The sequence below is a fragment of the Haliotis asinina genome, chromosome 1 (genome assembly GCF_037392515.1).
Source record: "Haliotis asinina isolate JCU_RB_2024 chromosome 1, JCU_Hal_asi_v2, whole genome shotgun sequence".
NCBI classification, from domain to species: Eukaryota; Metazoa; Mollusca; class Gastropoda; order Lepetellida; family Haliotidae; genus Haliotis; species Haliotis asinina.
Genome location: NC_090280.1, coordinates 54,544,067 through 54,562,442, shown reverse-complemented (window position 1 = coordinate 54,562,442; position 18,376 = coordinate 54,544,067). Strand labels below are relative to the sequence as shown.

General features: G+C 41.6%; 1 protein-coding gene across 1 annotated transcript in view; it reads right to left on the bottom strand.

Moving 5' to 3' along the window:
* Positions 1–18,376, bottom strand: part of LOC137294158 (uncharacterized) — a 65,444-nt gene that overhangs the window by 4,652 nt on the left and 42,416 nt on the right. Inside the window, exon 2 of the mRNA XM_067825146.1 lies at positions 16,536–16,778. Coding sequence (XP_067681247.1) covers positions 16,536–16,778 — 243 coding nt within the window. The remainder of the gene's footprint in view (positions 1–16,535; positions 16,779–18,376) is intronic.

Sequence of the window (18,376 nt, the reverse complement as noted above, 5' to 3'; positions counted from 1 at the left end):
GTCGGTTTGTGCATTCGGATCACGGGTGCGACTCCACTCTAAAACGGATAGGAATTTGTAATGGCAGTGAAAAAATGTAATCCCAGATATACATTAAAATTTCTAAATTACATTAATTAATTATCTGCTATGTATTTTTGTCAGCATCTGGAGAATCATGGAATACGTCATGTAATAAATGTCTGCAAGGGTCTATCTTTACACAGCTAGACACTGTTTGCAGATGTGTTAAGTGCTTGTAAGTAGCGGGCACATGCCAGTGTATGCGAATACCACCGGAACAAGTTTTACAAAAATATTTCACGTGTATAATACACATTTAGCATTCTAAAAATACGATTAAGGTCTTTTCTCGTAACTAACATGGGGTATACTCGCGAGTTTTATTGTGGCCCCCGTGGCCACCCTTGAGTTGGTCTTCAGTAACACATGCTTGTGTCATCGTATCCTGATCGCGTAGATGGATGCTCATGCTGTTGATCACTAGATTGTTTGGTCCATTAGCTGGAAGATTGCTGAGTGTGGCGTTAAACAACATACCTACCAACCAACGTATTTTGACAGACGTTTTAGTTATTTTAATGCTCCGTATGCCAGTTATGTTATTTATTTATATTAGCCTATCTGATATCAGAACAGCAACGATCTGGCGCAAGTATTTCAACCTGCTGAAGTACCAATATAAAATGCATACATTGCGAGGTAAGTTATTAAAAATATGAAATGTTTGTATATCCTGTAAAAATTAAAACGTTGCCTAGCAGGCCATATGTCTAATAAATATACAGCCCGTGTTTTTATATTAAATACACTGAAATAACCCCGTTCATTAGTAAACATCCGTTCTCCTCAGGTTATGACTTGATAACGAGACTGGCGGGTTGCACTAGACACCTTTGACTGGTTGGGGTTGGGGGGTGGACAGGGTTAGCACGGGTGTCCTGTCATCCATAGTGTCTGACATATGTCGGACTACGGACATAGCCTTGATGATGAATACGCTATCTAATGTTATTATTCGAAACTGGATATACAGGGCCTGGATTTTCGAAGCTCTCTTAGCGTTTAGATAGTCGTAAGTTAATGATAATCCTTGGCACTTTCCGCTGTCTTAGTTCTAAGAGAGCTTCGGAAACCTTGGCCCAGAACTTCAACACTACTTTAAATTTTACAGACTTGAGAGACCAACTAACATGTTTTGTATTACGACTCATGATCTTTCAGCATATCAGTTCAGTCGAATGATTTGTTTTATGTTTTATTATTATTTTGGGTTTGTTGTTGGTTAATGACTTCCATACGTCATGTCTCACAGCTTAGATTTACGAAAAATTGTTACTTGTTGAGTGTCAGCGATCGCCAATGAGTGAGTCGATTTCGAAAGTATTCTTGCTACTTTACGGTCTTTGGGCTCGACATACTGACATAAAACAGTGTACGCATGTGGGGAATTAAACCCGGGACTCGGGCGAAACGAACAGAAGCTTTAAGCACTCAGCTACCAAACCACTACACTATCTTTACGAACGGACGGCCAGCTAGTGTCGTGTGGACATGAAGAATTGGTCTTCAGTAACCCATGCTTGAAGGGACATCGAGATCGGGTGATCTGCCTCGCTGACTTGGTTGGCACATGTCATCGTATCTCAGTTGCGTAGATCGATGCTCATGCTGTTGATCATTTGATTGTCTGGTCCAGATTCGATTATTTACGGACCGCTGGAATAGTGCTGAGTGCGGCATTAAACAACAACCCATCCAATTGTGCATCTATCCACATCTATCTAGCAGTGAATAATGGTCATGGTAACCTTTCATCGTGCCGATTTCAGTGTCTCAGTGCCAGACCGAAGCGTACCACGTGTTAGGTACAGTGTTGGGAATTGATTGAATCCTCAGAACTGATGACTGCTTCAATACCAACGAACAATCACAGAAGAAAAATTGGTTAACGACAGTTTCAAATCTTCCTATTGAAGTTGTAATTGCAGATAAGTATAACATGATGCAACTCGCTACTTTAAAGTGATCACTGGTATATCATGGACATAACCTTCTTGGAGTCTTCATGACATGTTCATTCATGATCTTTCAGTAAGTGACGAGCATTTTCTTAGAACAAACCATGTTTCCAGTCCCTGATAACTTCGAGGATATATTCCACAGTCAAGTGTTCCAAAGACTAAACCAGTAGTTCCAAAATCGTTTGTACTCGATTATGAGAAAATGTGATCGATTGCTTGGTCCTATGGTCACTCCGATCAATCTTCGATCATTTCAATTAGTCGGACCACCACAGGTTAGTTTAGGGCAGTATGAACATGCGAATGATTTAAGACAAACATCCCACATCGAATAAAAAAAGTACCCATATCTCTACAGTTGTAATTGTGTGGTAAGACGCCTTACCGCCTTTTACCAAGAGAGGTTCGACATGGTTTTAACCAGTGCCAAAATATTCACCACGGCGAGTGGTGTTCCCATGTGGTGTCCATCAACAGCTGAATGATGACGTAACGAACGATCGTCACAGTGTTCCTCCTCTACGATCCTCAATAAAGACACTCAAAATGACCCTTCCCAATTAACCTCTCCATTCTTACTTGCACTTAGTTACGACTGAAACCGTTTCTCCAAGCCACCTTTCACTTGAATCAAATGCAACGTATTCATACAGATGTCTGCACAAGGTAACTGCTACAACAGCCATCAGTATCGATTTGATGTCAAGAAGCGTCCTATCAACATTTTGAAAAGACGTCTTTCAATAATAAAAATATTACCAGCCGGTTAGACAATCGATGAAAGAAAGGTCCTCTTCTGCCTTGTCAGTCCTCGGTGCTTTGTCATGAACATGACTGACATGTGGCATAGCGTGTCGTCCCTAAGCTGAGTATGTGCGTGTGGGCCAAGAGTGCGTGTGCCAGAGTAGAGTGAGCCTGCATGCCTATAGATTTGTACGCATTATGCGTGAATGCCTTGTATCCCTTTGTGTGAGAGCTTCCCAGTAGGCTTGTTCAGTGCGTGTCGAGTGTGGGAGGCCCTTGTTGAGCATACATGTGTGCATGCCCAGTATGCATGCATACGTGAGAGCGTCCTTGTGTACATATACCGTATGCATGTGTGCTTGTTAAGTGTTAGGGTTTCCTTGACGAGTGTCTTTGCGCAAATGTCCATTGTGTGTGTGCGTGCGTGCGTGCGTGCGTGCGTGCGTGTATGTATGTACGTATGGGTGCCAAGTGTGATAATGTCCTTGAGCGTCCTTGTGTAAATGTCCACTGTGTGTGCGCGTGCGTGCGGGTATTAGTGTGTGTGTACAAGGCAATTATGATAAATTAAAAGTCCTTGACGAGCGTCCTTGTATAAACGTCCGTTTTGTGCATGTGCTGGTCGATGGAGTGTGTGAGGGAGTAGTTGATAGATTCTTCTTAAAATAATTTGCATATTTTGCATTAAAAAGGTTGAATAGTTATGAAATAATATACACCCGCATAAGTACCTCCCTTATCCATCACACCAGCTTCTACGTGCCACTCAAATGAGCTGCTGACACCGTAAGTGTGCTCGTGTCGAACATGCTTGCGTGTGTCTGGCATCCTTCTAGCATGTCTGTGTTGGTTGGATGAACCTATGCATCTGTGTGCCTATTGAGAGTGCCTCTGCGCCCGCCGATTGTACCTAAGCACGTATCGAGAATGCTTGTAATATGTGTATACGTCCCGACTATGTATATACGATTATCCTTAAAATGTTCAGTCAAACGACCAGTCGGTAATGTACTGCAATCAATACGGTACATAATCAAAACGTCTCCATATCTAGACAGAGTCAGCGAGAGTGACACTGTGCGTAAGATGTATAATGAAAATTACCAAATCCATGGACACCACTTTAACACGCACTTAGTCGTCCCGTGATATTTAAGGACTCTGCATCAAAATCCTATTGTCGATATGTCACAAATGAAGTTAGATAATGTACCTTCATATGACCTCACGTACCACCTTGTCAAACCGTAATTATATTCGTCCTCGTGCAGTTTAAAGACTTCCATCTGTAGAGCTCGGTACAGCAAAGCCCTGAAGCACTGCGTGCAGGAATTCAAACGCTAAGTTGTTTATTCTATATTAATGAAGGCCCTCGAGGAGCCGTCTTCTAGAAGCTTCAGGTTGTGACGTAAGGGTAAATACAGGTCGGGAAAGATAGCAAGCCTTGGTTACATTTGGCTAGATCTGCTACTCTGGAGAGTGTTGGGGCGATCTTAGACATGGTTGATCATTCAGGGTCGATGAAACTTAACAGGCGATCGTACGAACGTATGCCGAATTGAGAAGTTTTAATTGAAAATTTTGCAATCATGGTAGGACATACAGGCGATATCATTGTCATATTGTCATAGTGCCAAATAGAAAGTCTATGTGAGCAGACTTTTGGCGATGCTGTACGTGTAATGTTACATTGTGAATAATTATTTTATCACATGTACTTCATGCGGACATCATGCCGATAGGGCATGTTACGTCTCTAGCTCAAGAATCGCGTATTTTACGGAAATGTCTGTCTCAAAGTTAAAGCGGTGATACTGAATGAACGGTAGAGTTGCAGACAAAGTTATGGAATGAAACACCCCGTGTCACAACTGCCCTGGGAGGACGTTATCTCGCAATTTGCACACGCGTGTTCCTTAATTTGACGTCATCTGCACTGATCGCGCTTGGAAGGGTCGTCTGTCGCCACACTATTCGACGACGGGTTTGACAGCATGGTATCAGGGGAACAACCTAGCGATGTCTATGTTGTAAATACCGTATATAGAGCTCCGAGTACCCATGAAGATCAACTTTCTTAATGACCAGCTCTTTCACTGCCATTGAGAATATTATCTCGTCTCGACCCGAAAATCCTTACTGACGTCATTAGAATCAATCTACTCGCTTGGGGTAAGGAGGTGATTTTTCGGGTCATTACTGTCACGTATATTGCACCAGTCTGCGTCTGATCATCGGATTTGTTAGTCGCCTCCCACAAAAGGGAAATGTCCTTGAAGATCAATTCTAACCCGGATCTTCAAGGGTCAAAATCAAATGGTAACGAACCCTGTCCTACGTCTTGTGAAGGTCACCAGCATTATTGCCGCATTGATCATCACTTAGTGACAGCAAAGACCAGTCTCATGTCGCCATTGGCCTCATCAGTGAAATCGTCCATCTTGCTCCCAGTGCTGTGAGGGATCTGTGATGGCATGGCATGGCATGGCATATTGATTGTGATGATACTGTTAGTTTCATGACATGACACATGTTCTAAGGTCATAGTTAAAAGGTTATAGTCACATGACGTACCCCACCGGGTACCCATTTTCTGCTGAGTGAACACATGCATTTTTAATAACTCACTCGCCTAAGGTGAGAGTACGTGTATCACGTGTGCTTCGTTGAGGGACAGGATTGAAGTCCTGGAAACTAGAAATATACCTTTGATTATCCAGGTTAGAATTAATCTTCAGCACCCGTGCTTGTCGTAAGAAGCGACTAACCGGATCGGGTGATCAGGCTCGCTGACTTGGTTCATACATGCCATCGTATCCCAGTTGCGAAGACAGATGTTCATGACGTTGATCACTTGATTGTCTGGACCTGATTATTTACAGATCGTCGACATATAGCTGGAATATTGCTGTGTGCGGCGTAAACTCGTTCACTCACTCACTCACTCACTCATTCAAAGCACGACTGCGCATTTGACTAAATGCACTGTCACTCAATAATCAAATAAACATACCATGGTAACGCCATTGAATAGTCTCGAGTATCTGCCGATTCTGTCCAGTGTGAAAGACATACACCAAACGGATCTCCGTCAGTCAGCAATATCACCAGGTGTTCGCGAAAAACATTAATTGATAACGGTTGGTCTTTTCCACAAAATACACCTTTCCCCAAAAACAGATTTACTCGCAATTACAGCTGCAAACATTTCTTTGTCCACAATCGCGCATTTGGCTCCTGCTCCTTCGAACAAACATCTAAAATAACGTTCGCAACAGACGTCCCTCGTAAAAAAACCCACGTACACTGACACCGGGATCCTCTTGGGATAAAACATATAATTGAGTTTATAGGGCTGAGATTGATCCCCTGTAAAACACATTACTTGCAATACGTCTCTGCACAGTCCGTCTTTCAGCGACTGTTACATTTTGTTTGGCTCTGTAGAAATCAATTCGTACCGGTTGTGTTGAGACTTGAGATTTTCACTTGTTCCAGAAAACATGCACCAAATATTGCCACAGGAACGTTTTGATTCATTTTGTATGATCCCATGTATGTTTCATCCACTCTAATCAGATTGCTCTATCTTATTAGATTATATTTTTCGATGTGTCGTCGAACCAATAAAATCGATATCACAGTAGGAAACAGTGAACTATGCTACCCATTTGCAAGGTGACGCGGTTAGTTGCATGTTGGTTTTTTTTGTTTTGTTTTTTTTTTGTGGTTTTTTTTGTTTTTGTTTTTTTTTTTTGGGGGGGGGGGGATGGGGAGGTGGGGATGAGTTGTCTTTGTTGTTGTCTATGGCTATTTCTTTTTCATATTTTTTTTATTTCTGCCAAGTATGTTGCAAGTTATCCAACCGCCGGATCTGTGCTGCCAATAACAGTCACAGTAATGTCTGGTCTAGATTCGGTAACACACAGCCGCCGCCACATTGCTTTATCTTACTACATAACAATGCATCAGATAGTGATACGAGTTCTTCAAAAGTCTTGCTGTGGAACAGTGCTTCAAGAACAAAATGGACAGTACTTGCAAATACTGATTTGGTTAAAAATGCAAGGCGCCATAAGAACAATTCTAGTAATAAATGTCGAAGAGTTCTGGTAATTTTATCAAATACGGTAAATTTAGGGTACATACTGCAGGTTTTGATGTATAAAAATCAAAGGTATGAACATATGATTTGAAAGATTCCAGTCTAAATCGTTTTAGAGAGGCAGTTATTTTTAACTTTTTGATGGAAAGTTCCATATCCAAACAAAAGACACGAACTGTGAGTTGCCGACAGTTTTGGAACTACTTCAACTTAAGTGATGGACATGCATGGACACCACGTTTTTCTGAAGTTCCTACATTTAGCCAAATCCTTGTACGCCATGATGTCGTGTGCTGTCAGATTGGTAAAAGAAACCGACATTGACGAATGTCGTCTGCGCTTTTCGAGAAAGGTTCCCTGAACTTTCACATTTGTCAACATATGTGGTTACAACGCGATCCAGCACATGCCTTGTCAGATGACCGATTCAGATGTTTTATGCCTGCCTCCGCCATAGCGGTAAATCCTTGTGAGTTTACCAACACTGGTTTTAACACAATGTGGGGCTTACGACGTCTTAGCATAATTCCAGCAATGGTCACCATTAACATATTGACACAGTAATATCACGGACTTAGGTCACCAGAAACGGTAACACGCTGGCCCATGTGAGAATGGAACCCGGCTATGCGAGCGAAAGCTTCAACCACTCTGCTACCCGAATCCACTGGACTTGCTGCTCGTAGCCCAGCGACCTGGGCTGTTCCTGGTAATATCAACCCCCAGTTTGTTTCTGCTCCACTCCAATATTGCTTTGTGAAGTGTTAATCAAAAGAATCAAACACAATAGGAAAAACGACACAAAGAAAGAAAAAATATTTGGAACAGAAAAAAACCCGGAATGGCCCGTGATTTCAGATGTTGCACCTAGTGTGTTACCCAGGTAGCCCAGTGATCACGTATCGATCACTGATGACCACCACTGTTGTATATCACCGTATACCCCGAAGGGCGGTTATCCCCCAGTTTGAGGCTAGGTAATTACTTTTGACGATTCTCCATCAATCTGAGTCTGTGATCTCGTCCTATCCTGGGCACCTTCTGTGACAGGTTTAATTTATACAACACGACCTTCAGTTCGAAGACTGCTGGTGGTAGAGTTATTCAGCTGGTGAACTTCATGAAGTTCTTTGTACAAATCTCTCTGATCCTTCCGCACGGCTGATTTTGATAAGAGCAAGTCTACGATCTGGGATGTTAATTTCGGATACATTGACATCAGATTGAAGTGAAACAGGCATGGAACCTGAGAGCGTTTCGTTTGAAGTGTCAGCAATGATAAGAGCCGAGGCTTAGACTTTACAAAAATCTTAAAAATAGTAAAGCTTGTGGAGAATAAAAAGGTTATACACCTTTTAAAAGGTATTTTAAAATGGTTTGGGGTATGAATGATAGTTCAAGATATTACATGGTATGGGGTAACTTTTACAAATATTTCATTCATAACAAGGTGGTTGTCTAGTGAATCTAGTATATCAACCCCACAGTTCTTTCCCTACGAATGTAGCTTCTGTGACTCATTCACGTATGTCTGTCTTTACAGGGCATTGTAAATATGTACGTATAGTTCCAAGTGAATCATTGAACCAAGGGGAGATGACTCATTCACGTATGTCTGTCTTTACAGGGCATTGTAAATATGTACGTATAGTTCCAAGTGAATCATTGAACCAAGGGGAGATGACTCATTCACGTATGTCTGTCTTTACAGGGCATTGTAAATATGTACGTATAGTTCCAAGTGAATCATTGAACCAAGGGGAGATGACTCATTCACGTATGTCTGTCTTTACAGGGCATTGTAAATATGTACGTATAGTTCCAAGTGAATCATTGAACCAAGGGGAGATGACTCATTCACGTATGTCTGTCTTTACAGGGCATTGTAAATACGTACGTATAGTTCCAAGTGAATCATTGAACCAAGGGGAGATGACTCATTCACGTATGTCTGTCTTTACAGGGCATTGTAAATACGTACGTATAGTTCCAAGTGAATCATTGAACCAAGGGGAGATGACTCATTCTGCATGTGTCCTGTCTCCAAGGAAAGATTGCTTGCTGTACCAATCCTGTACCTAAGGGGAGATAACTCACCCTACAAATGGATTATATCCAATGGGGATAGCTTATTGTGTAAGGAAGATGTCTTATTTTACAAATCTCTCGGAACCAAGTAGAAATCACTCCCTGTGAATTCTTGATGAGCTCTCCTTCTGCATCAGGGCTGATATGGAAACGCAGATGCACACAATTCTACTACATGTGCAACCAAGAAGAATCAGTTGTTCGGCGACCAGCTTTTCGGAGACTGGTTGACGTTATGCTAGATTTGTATGCTTTAGTAAATGTATATCGATTAAATATCGATTAATGTTCACGTTTTTCAGTATTTATAGTACTGGACTTTCAGACATGATGACTTATGCTGATATATTCACGTCCTTAACATATGGTGCGGGACTGGTGATAGCCAGCTTCCTACACAGGGAAAGGAGCTAGCCAAAATAAAGTGAGTGAGTGAATGAGTTTAGGCTTACGCCGCACTCAACAATATCCCAGCTATATGGCGGTAGTCTGTAAATAATCGAGTCTGGACCAGACAATCCAGTGACCAACAACATGAGCATCGATCTGCGCAATTGGGAACCGATGACATCTGTCAACCAAGTCATCGAGCCTGACCACCCGATCCCGTTAGTATCCTCTTATGACAAGTATAGTCGCCTTTTATGGCAAGCATGGGTTGCTGAAGGCCTATTCTACCCCGGGACCTTCACGGGTCTAATAGTGTAAATGTCAGATCGTGCACGCATGCACGCGTAATAGCTATTCTATGGAAAGTTAGAAAGTTATTATGTTTCTTTTTATACAAAATATGGGAAAGCTTTTGGTGACCAAAGACCCCAAGTCACAGGTAAACATTCATTGGTGAATCTTCTTCTGAGTAGATGATGACAGAATGATGACTAGACATTCCATGCTGCTTGGGAATAGTGTTCATTGTCTAAAGATTACAATATTGGGGAAATCTCAGATTTTAAATGCAGATTAACCAAACGGACACCACTCTTAAGAAAGCTTTAGTCCACTTGGTAATTTGTGCCTTACCACGAGAAACATTGTCTTAATGTTTTAAGACGTGTCAGATTAATGTGGGAAGGACCAGAGTGAACGTTGAACATATTCAACACATACCTACATTAAAAAACACCATAACCGTATGTCATATCACTCATCACCCATTCATATATTCCTTTACAATTTGGATCGGCATGCGATAAACAAAGAGATCAAAGACAACGTCCCAAGTATGTACTCAGCGACCACTCAAGCCCTCACCCACTCTCGAGAAGGTTATAAACAATCTGTGATTTATATTGTTTTCATCCCCGTCAAACTTTCATTGCACGACTTCATTCGGGAGAGATGAAGCTGACCTCGGTGTCACTTATCTTACAAGTTGTGACTATCATACATGGAAGAATATTTACGACATGCGGCTCAAGAAGGGTCGTCGGGGTCAAACGGCGACGGTCGCCTGTGAACGGACAGTTATATAAGGTGGCGATAGCGCCGTGTTGTCACCACTGGCCAGATAGACACATGTTGCCTCACATGATACACTTTAGGGAGTTTATTGCTGGGGCTGGTACGATTGAAGGTGACCTTTGGTTCATTGGCACGTGTGATTGGTCTCTGATAGCCAGTTGATTTGTAATGCGATAAAACATGGTGTTTTATTTGGGTATCGGTTTATCTGTCGCTGCAAATCAGTGTTATTACCCCATAGGCGTATATCAATTTGTTAAGAGGGAAAACACATATGGTTCTCATGGCCAAAGCTATAGAATGATGGCAAGCTTATCCCAAGCCTCTCTCTCCCCCTCTGATCAATACTTTAGTGTCCGCTTTTAAAGTCTCAGAAGGATTTGTGGTAAACGTGTGTGCCTCCGATCAGCTTGTGGCTTTGTTAAGGTACTATACTTGCTATGGCAATCCATCCCACCCTATAACATCCCCCGCACCCTGACTACCCATCTTTTCCCCATGATCCTTCTCTATCGTCCCCGAACACATATTCGCCCCAACCCGACATTCCGGCCGATCTTCACCCAAATCCCCTGAGAACACCCAGCCGAGATGGTCAGCACAACTGACTTGCTTACTGCATGTCATCAGATCCAACTGTGTAGATTCTAAAACCTGTATCTGCGATTCTAAAACCTGTAATATGTGGCTTTTAACAGCAAGCAAGCAAAAAGGCAGCCCCACAAATTAACATCTTTAGTGTACTACAACTTCATTAAAGATAGTAAAACATAATTTATATGAAGAATCTAACAGCCTTTGGCAACGTTCCAAAAGGAACGTAAAAACTAGATACCTTTCACTGCTCATTTGAAACAGGAATAGGTGAATTCTGTAAACAAAACATGCGTTTTGAATCAGAGCCAAGCAACAAGTCGATGAAAGGTAGAAACTGTCCGTTACAGGACTTGATATCATCATATCGTCTAACCCTGATATAACTTTATAACTTTATAACGCCTTTACTGCTCGTACTGAGCCAGCCCAGGGAGCCGTGTTAGGTACGAGCTGCACACCTTCACCCATAAAAGGATGTAACTGCCAATGCTATTTTTTTTTCAAATTTCGAAGTAAGCTTACTATATTTGCCTGTGCACAATCACCCACTCAGAATCGTTATAATGAAAACATACCGCTTCACCAGGGACCCTTCTAACATAGCGGTAATATGACAGTATGACGTTGTATAACAGTTACCATGGTTACATAGTAAGGACAAGGGACCGTCTGGAAATACATTGGGAACACTACTGGTTGAAGGATTTGTGATGTTAGGTATGTTTACACGCGTGCACCATTGCTCTGTGATTAATCAGCGCAGATAGAATGGAAGGAGGAATTGTTATTCTAACACGGTAGAAACCATTTTCCGGTGGTCTTTAAATGGAATCTTCTCAGACTGATGACAACAGCACTTGGCCTCCCGTCTGGGACTAAACACCTGTAAAACTCAGCGCCTACACACATAAAACTAATGGTCTGTTCAAATTAAACTGGTACGGCTGTCATATAAAAGAGAGAGTGATCGTTCTTGTTGGATTTAATTAATAGCTAGAGTCGGGAATCGATAGAAAAATCCGATTCTAAGACACGATTTAGTCAGTCAAATTGGACCCGAAGTAATTCAAGTCCTTTTAATTCCCATCTCACTTGATTTGAATAAAAGTGAACATTTAGTCTCATTGTTTACTTTACTACTGCTACGATTCTGGAACTATGTTTTCATGACTTGTGAGTGATTTGTTACCGCGGAGGGATTTGTTACACAGCTACATCAATCACTACGGTATGAACACTTCGCACTTCCGACATATCCTTTCGCAATATCCTAAAAAGTAAATTGGAAGCGAGGCTCAGAGACGCAAAACAATTTATTTCAAGATGGCCATTGATGTTTTCCCAATAGAGCTATATTGAAGGAGCAAGACTGTCGGATATGGTGTAAAATAACACTTAAAAGCAGAAGAAGACGGACGTTCTGGCCATTCTCTGATCAACCTTTGCTTCGTCATGCCGAAAGGTTCCAATTTTGAAATGGGTACAAATAGGGATTCCCAATAACCATCGCATAATTGTACTGTCTTTGTGTTTCTTAAAGAAAACGTATGACCATAGCACTGAACGCTAGGTTGCATTACTTCAGCTTGAATATGGGAGAGAGTGAGAATAGAGAATACTGAACTGTTGACTGGCGCACAAGTATCATTTGGCCCTTTGCCTAAATATTCCCGTTAGAAGAGATAACGGGGATTACATGATACTAAAACTGGGCTGATATCATATGTTTTGTGGAGAGGGCTAATCAGTTGGAGGCAGGGGGATATAAATGCTCCAAGTGTTGATGCCTGTAATCAGATAGTTTGTAATTTGAAATAAAACTACGTTTCCCAATAAAAAATGATGGTTCTACATGAATGTGGAATAAATACAGTTACAAACAGCTGTAAATGCACGGATTTAGCTGGGAAACGCAGCTTAATGGCTTGAGAAGTCGAGGTATTGTTATTTTGAGTTAAGATCCGCTTTTCCGTAAGAGTTAAAATATCACGTCGAGGCACACTAGAAATGGGCTTCACACGTTGTGTCCATGTGGAGACTCGAACTCGGGTCTACGGGATGATGAGTGAGCGCTTTAACCAGTAGGCAGCCCAGCCTTCCTCGCAGTTTTCCGAAGGTATGAATAAGGGGAAATGTGGATAAAACACTTCCATCACAGTGCCCCTTTCTTAGAGTTTCTGCAGTGATCAAAAACGTTAAAAAACGTGCGACAGGACTCAAACAAAGCGCTGTGCACGTGCATGATGTGACTAACTCCTGCGGTTACGAGTATTGCTGTGCAGTATTACCAGTAAACCGGTACATACCGGTACAGTATCTCGCGATACGATTATCGCGATATGGATCAGATTCTGCAATATATTGAGTCACCCCGAGTTAGCCCTCCTTGATTTCCATAGCAACAATATGTGCCCTAAAAATACCAAGTATGATTTTATTTCTTTTGGTTTCATGTCTTTATAAGAGGCCCCAAAAGTGCCAAATATTCTACTAAAAACTTTGCGGGTGTGAATGGTTTCATTGACGTGCATTCTGATGAAAAAAAACAACCCTAACCCTGAAAATCATCTTATAGGAGTACCCTTATCACTATGTTCGCACAATGTTGTTGCAATACAGTACTTCAGCTAAACATTCTACATTAAGGCTCTGTATCATTTTGTATATCTGTAAACCACTGGCATACAGCAACACAATGGGGACGGGGAGAGTGAAAGTATGGTGGGCGAGCTGGCTTAAGCGCCAGGCTATTGATCCAGTGAGACTGAGGTGTCGGGATCGAGCCCACCTGTGGTCGAATGTAAAAACCTTGGAGTCGACTTTGTGTGCAGGCTCTTCCTGTGTTGTCACAACCCCTTATGTGCAGTACACAACCCTGGTCACACGAATACGTGCAAACACCTAGTTGCGGGTACAGCAACGTGCAGTAAACTTGGATAGAGTATTGTGACTATGTGTCCCAGTCCACCCAGCTGTGAACTGGGTATCTCTTTAGGATGTGAGAGCCACAATAACCTCGGTGTGCCTAGTGGCAGCCAGAGTTGTATACTCCCCAGGGATTGAGATTGATAATATGATGTGACGCTGAGACGGACATCCAATGATCGAGGGAAAAAAATAGCAAATTGAGCATGCAATAGTTACATGGATATGTGCTCTATATAAATATCCTATCCTAACAACTAAATGAAATGACAGCTGTTATGAATCTAAGATGTATTCCCTTGGACAGAAACCATCCAGTCATTATATCACAGTATATATAGCAATAGTTCTTAAATTATTGCAGTATATCGCAAAATGAAAATCTCTGCAACATCCAGTTCTAGTGATCAGTGCTACTCCACAGAACTTCCTCTAATCGGATGTGGTATAAATGTATATAAGCGCGAAAGCTGGCGATGCATATTCCTTCTGCGGACGTTTCAACATGTCTGAACGTAAGGAATGCTTGTTTTTTTCACGTATGAGTAACCGCATTTTCGTTAACGTAATATTCTCCCGCTGACATATTTACATTCGTCCCGGTCCAACTGACAGGAAATAAACAGATAAAGTCGAAGCGTTGTCTAAAAAGTGGCTTGGAACAGTTGGATTTATGTTTCATTTATACTAAGCAATCCAATAGATCCAGTTGCTAAATTCGTGGAGTAATATGTCATATCACTATATGTTCAAATACTTTAGCTGGATGAAGGCCTTTGCGCAATGATTAAATTATTTCATGACGTGAGTGAGTGAGTTAAGTTTTACGCCGCTTTTAGTTGTATTACTGCAATATCACGGCAGGGAACACCTGAAATGGGCTTCACACATTGTGCCCATGTGGGTGACGAGCAAGCGCCTTGACCACTAGGCCACTCCACCGTAGTTTTCAATCAGTGAAGATCAACCATTCTTCTTGTGAAGCCCACAGGGTCATTCTGCATTTACAGGTGACAGTGAGAGACTATATACAAATTAAGCAATGATATACGGTTCGATTATGTTACAATATGTACAGATATCTGTGTCACATAGTCGTATGTACATACAGTGCTATATTTTTTTAAGTTTCTGGATTTACATCTGACATTAACGTGTTACATTTATGTACAGTAGGATTCAAATAGTATTTCCATGGCAACAATACAGAATTTAAATGTTGGTATACGTAACACACTAGTGTGAAAACGATATTGGGGTTAGCATGCGGTTATTATACAAAGTGATGCATGTCTTCGGGAAACACACAAAGTAAACCATCATACATGATCGAAATGAAGTGGGACTCGAACCTGCACGCGATCAACGGTTCTGGCGTGACCAAGTGACGCGACTGTGGATAGCAAATTGCAGGGCCTTAGACGCCTGGGATACGTTCTTTGGAAATAAATGATTTTTGTTCTGTTCTAGTGCGGTACCACGAAGACTAATCACTGACTAGATTAACGTTAGACTGACTGTAAGATCCAATCTTCAACCCCCAAACATGTGATCAAACATTCCAGATCGTCCTGTGTGTCCAGCCAGATTGGTATACTTGCTCTCTGATGCTACGACAGTAGTTAATCCGGCTCTTCGTCACAACACAGTGTGGCGAGAGGCATGGCGATAATGGGCAGTAATGCAATTTATGATTTATGGATCGATAAGTGTGTATTCTTGCCATATTAAACTCTCCTTTGAAATACTGAGTAATGTTCTTCAAAGTGCATCCAATATCATCAACGATTGTGGTAGAACATAAACTGAATTTCAAAAGAAAGTATACATCCACGCGTGACGGTGATTACACAAAAAAGGTTATTCCACAGTGACGTATTTGATATATCAAAGGGGAATATCAACACCATTTCAATAACAACGGTGTATTCCTATCATGTGATCATGACAACACCATGCCATTTAGAAAGTAGTCAAATGTAACATGTCATATTTGGGATTACACTTTCTTAGCAAAGTCCAAATTTCAGTACTTTTTAGGTTGAGTACCATCCGGGATTCGAACCCGCACCCTCAGAGTTAGGCACCTAATCCCCACCTAACAAAGTCAGCCGCCTAGCCCGCCCAGTCACTGCGATTTCCACAAAAATGGAAGTCAGACAACTGGCAGGCTAGGCTGCGTACTTTGTGTACACCTCTGATAAGTTTAAATTGGCACAGCTCCCACGGCCGAAAACTATGATTACACAATTCCATTTAGAAAGTGGTCAGTTGTCATATGTCATATTTGGGATTTCACTTTCTTGGTAAAGCACAAATTCCTGTACTTTTGTGGTTGAGTCACATCCGGAATACGAATCTGCACCCTCAGCGTCAGGCACCTAATCCCCAGCTCACAAAGAGTTTAAGGTAAAATGAGTCCAAGTCAAGCCTAGAATGATTCATCAAGTCTAATTTGCCTCAGCTCCAGGAACTCAGATGTATTTTGGTATCCCTTTGGACGTCGTCTGTTGTTTCCTATATGTAGCCACATATTTGTAAATAGGATAACTCTATTTCTGGGACAAAGCGTCAGTGGACGGTCTTACCTGCCGTGATGTTCAAACAGCGCCCTCGACAATCCACTGTGAAGACATTGAGGTTCTGACTCAATTCCTGAGGGGTACAGGCACCCGGTCTCTCCTCATGCACAGCACACTTCAAGCACCGAATAATCCTCCCTGGGGGTAGGTCCACCTCTGTGTCCCCCTCAAACCCTGGTCCCCCTCCTGACCCCTGTTCCAGGCGTTCAGCCTCCTCAAAATACTCCAATAGGGCCTCGTGGTATGTGTCTGGAAGTAAAATACATAATGAACGCGCGAGTTAACAGAATATTTACGGTAATTCCTCTGGACAATCTACCATGATGTTGTGTCACGTTATTGGCGATCGATGTATCAGAATAACTGAACATACGGCGTAACATGTAAAGGAACAAGCGTGGAACATGTAACATAGGAAAACATGTGAAAGGATATCATGACACATTTAAAAATTAAATGTGTTACCACAGAATGTAGCCTGATGAGTGGATAGGGAGAAAGTAGCATTGTACCAGTGTCGTGTCGATCCCTTGCCTTCAGTTTTATCGCAAGAGGCCTCGGATTGCTATGTCACTGTTCTTTTATCAGACGACTGTGTATTCAGTCAATGCTGTCTGCTACTGCAGTGACAAGTGTCATGGTGTTTCGCTGTGATATATTCAAGATAATGTTCCCAAACATGTCACAGCTAATTCAGCCAAGGATGTTAATAGTACATATCACTCTTTTTAGGCAGACATCATAGATGCCTATAGTGTAGAAAACGAAAAGGACTTTGTGTTTTCACCTATATAAAGTAGCAACGTTTGTATTCTTCACGAAGTGAATGCGCATGGCAGCAGGTAGGGAAATAATCAGATACTAACTCTGCATTAAAGGTCTTATAAGCTATGTTTGTTTGATTTTTCCTTCTTTGCAGACAGCAACAGAAAATCTATATCACTGCTGCCTGAAGGTTTCGGGGATGTATCGTCAACACTTGTAAACACTCAAACCTTTGACTTTTAACACGTGTAATCAGTCAAACCTTTTATAATCATACCAAACCACGTTCAAACCTTGGACTTTTAATACGTGTAAATAGTCAATACTTGGACTTTTAACACGTGTAAACTGTCAACACGTGGACTTTTAAAACGTGTAAACAGTCAATATTTAGACGTTTAACACGTGTAAACGGTCGAGCCACGTAGTATGAACACTTGTAACTACATGTCAAACCCGAACTTATTAAACTGCAAAATCCAGTCGTTCAACAAAGATACACACACATTGGTTCTGTATGTTCCATCGCTGAGAAAGACTCCGAAACCAAGACAAACTAAAAAGATTGTCATGGTTACAAACTATAGTGTGATTAGTTCATTCCTAGGTCGAAACCTACAAATAGCGTGTGTTATGATCGTCAGTGTCTTCATAAGTAATAACAGCTGACAGATCAGGCAATAAAATACTCAAGGCCGACATTTGCTGGAATGTTCCTTAGATGGGGGACCCAATGTCAAATTCATAATCCAACAATATAAATGCATACCCAATATGACACAAATTTCAATGACAAAAGAACTGTATTCCTAGTCCATGGCCCTACAGATATACCATACGATAAACTTGCAGGAGCTGTCTAATCAGTCTTCGGAATGGATTCAAATCAAAGTCAAGCTACTCATCCAAAGACTTAACGTCATTTCCAAAGAAAAGAAAGCGAAATCAATAGTAACTTAAAAAAACAACGGGTTGTCAAAACTGAAATCGCGTGTGCTGGAATGAAGACGTTTATAATGGAACAACCTTGGCGCTGGTGTGTTCGCGAAGAGAGGCCAGTGGATTTCAAAGAATACCATGTC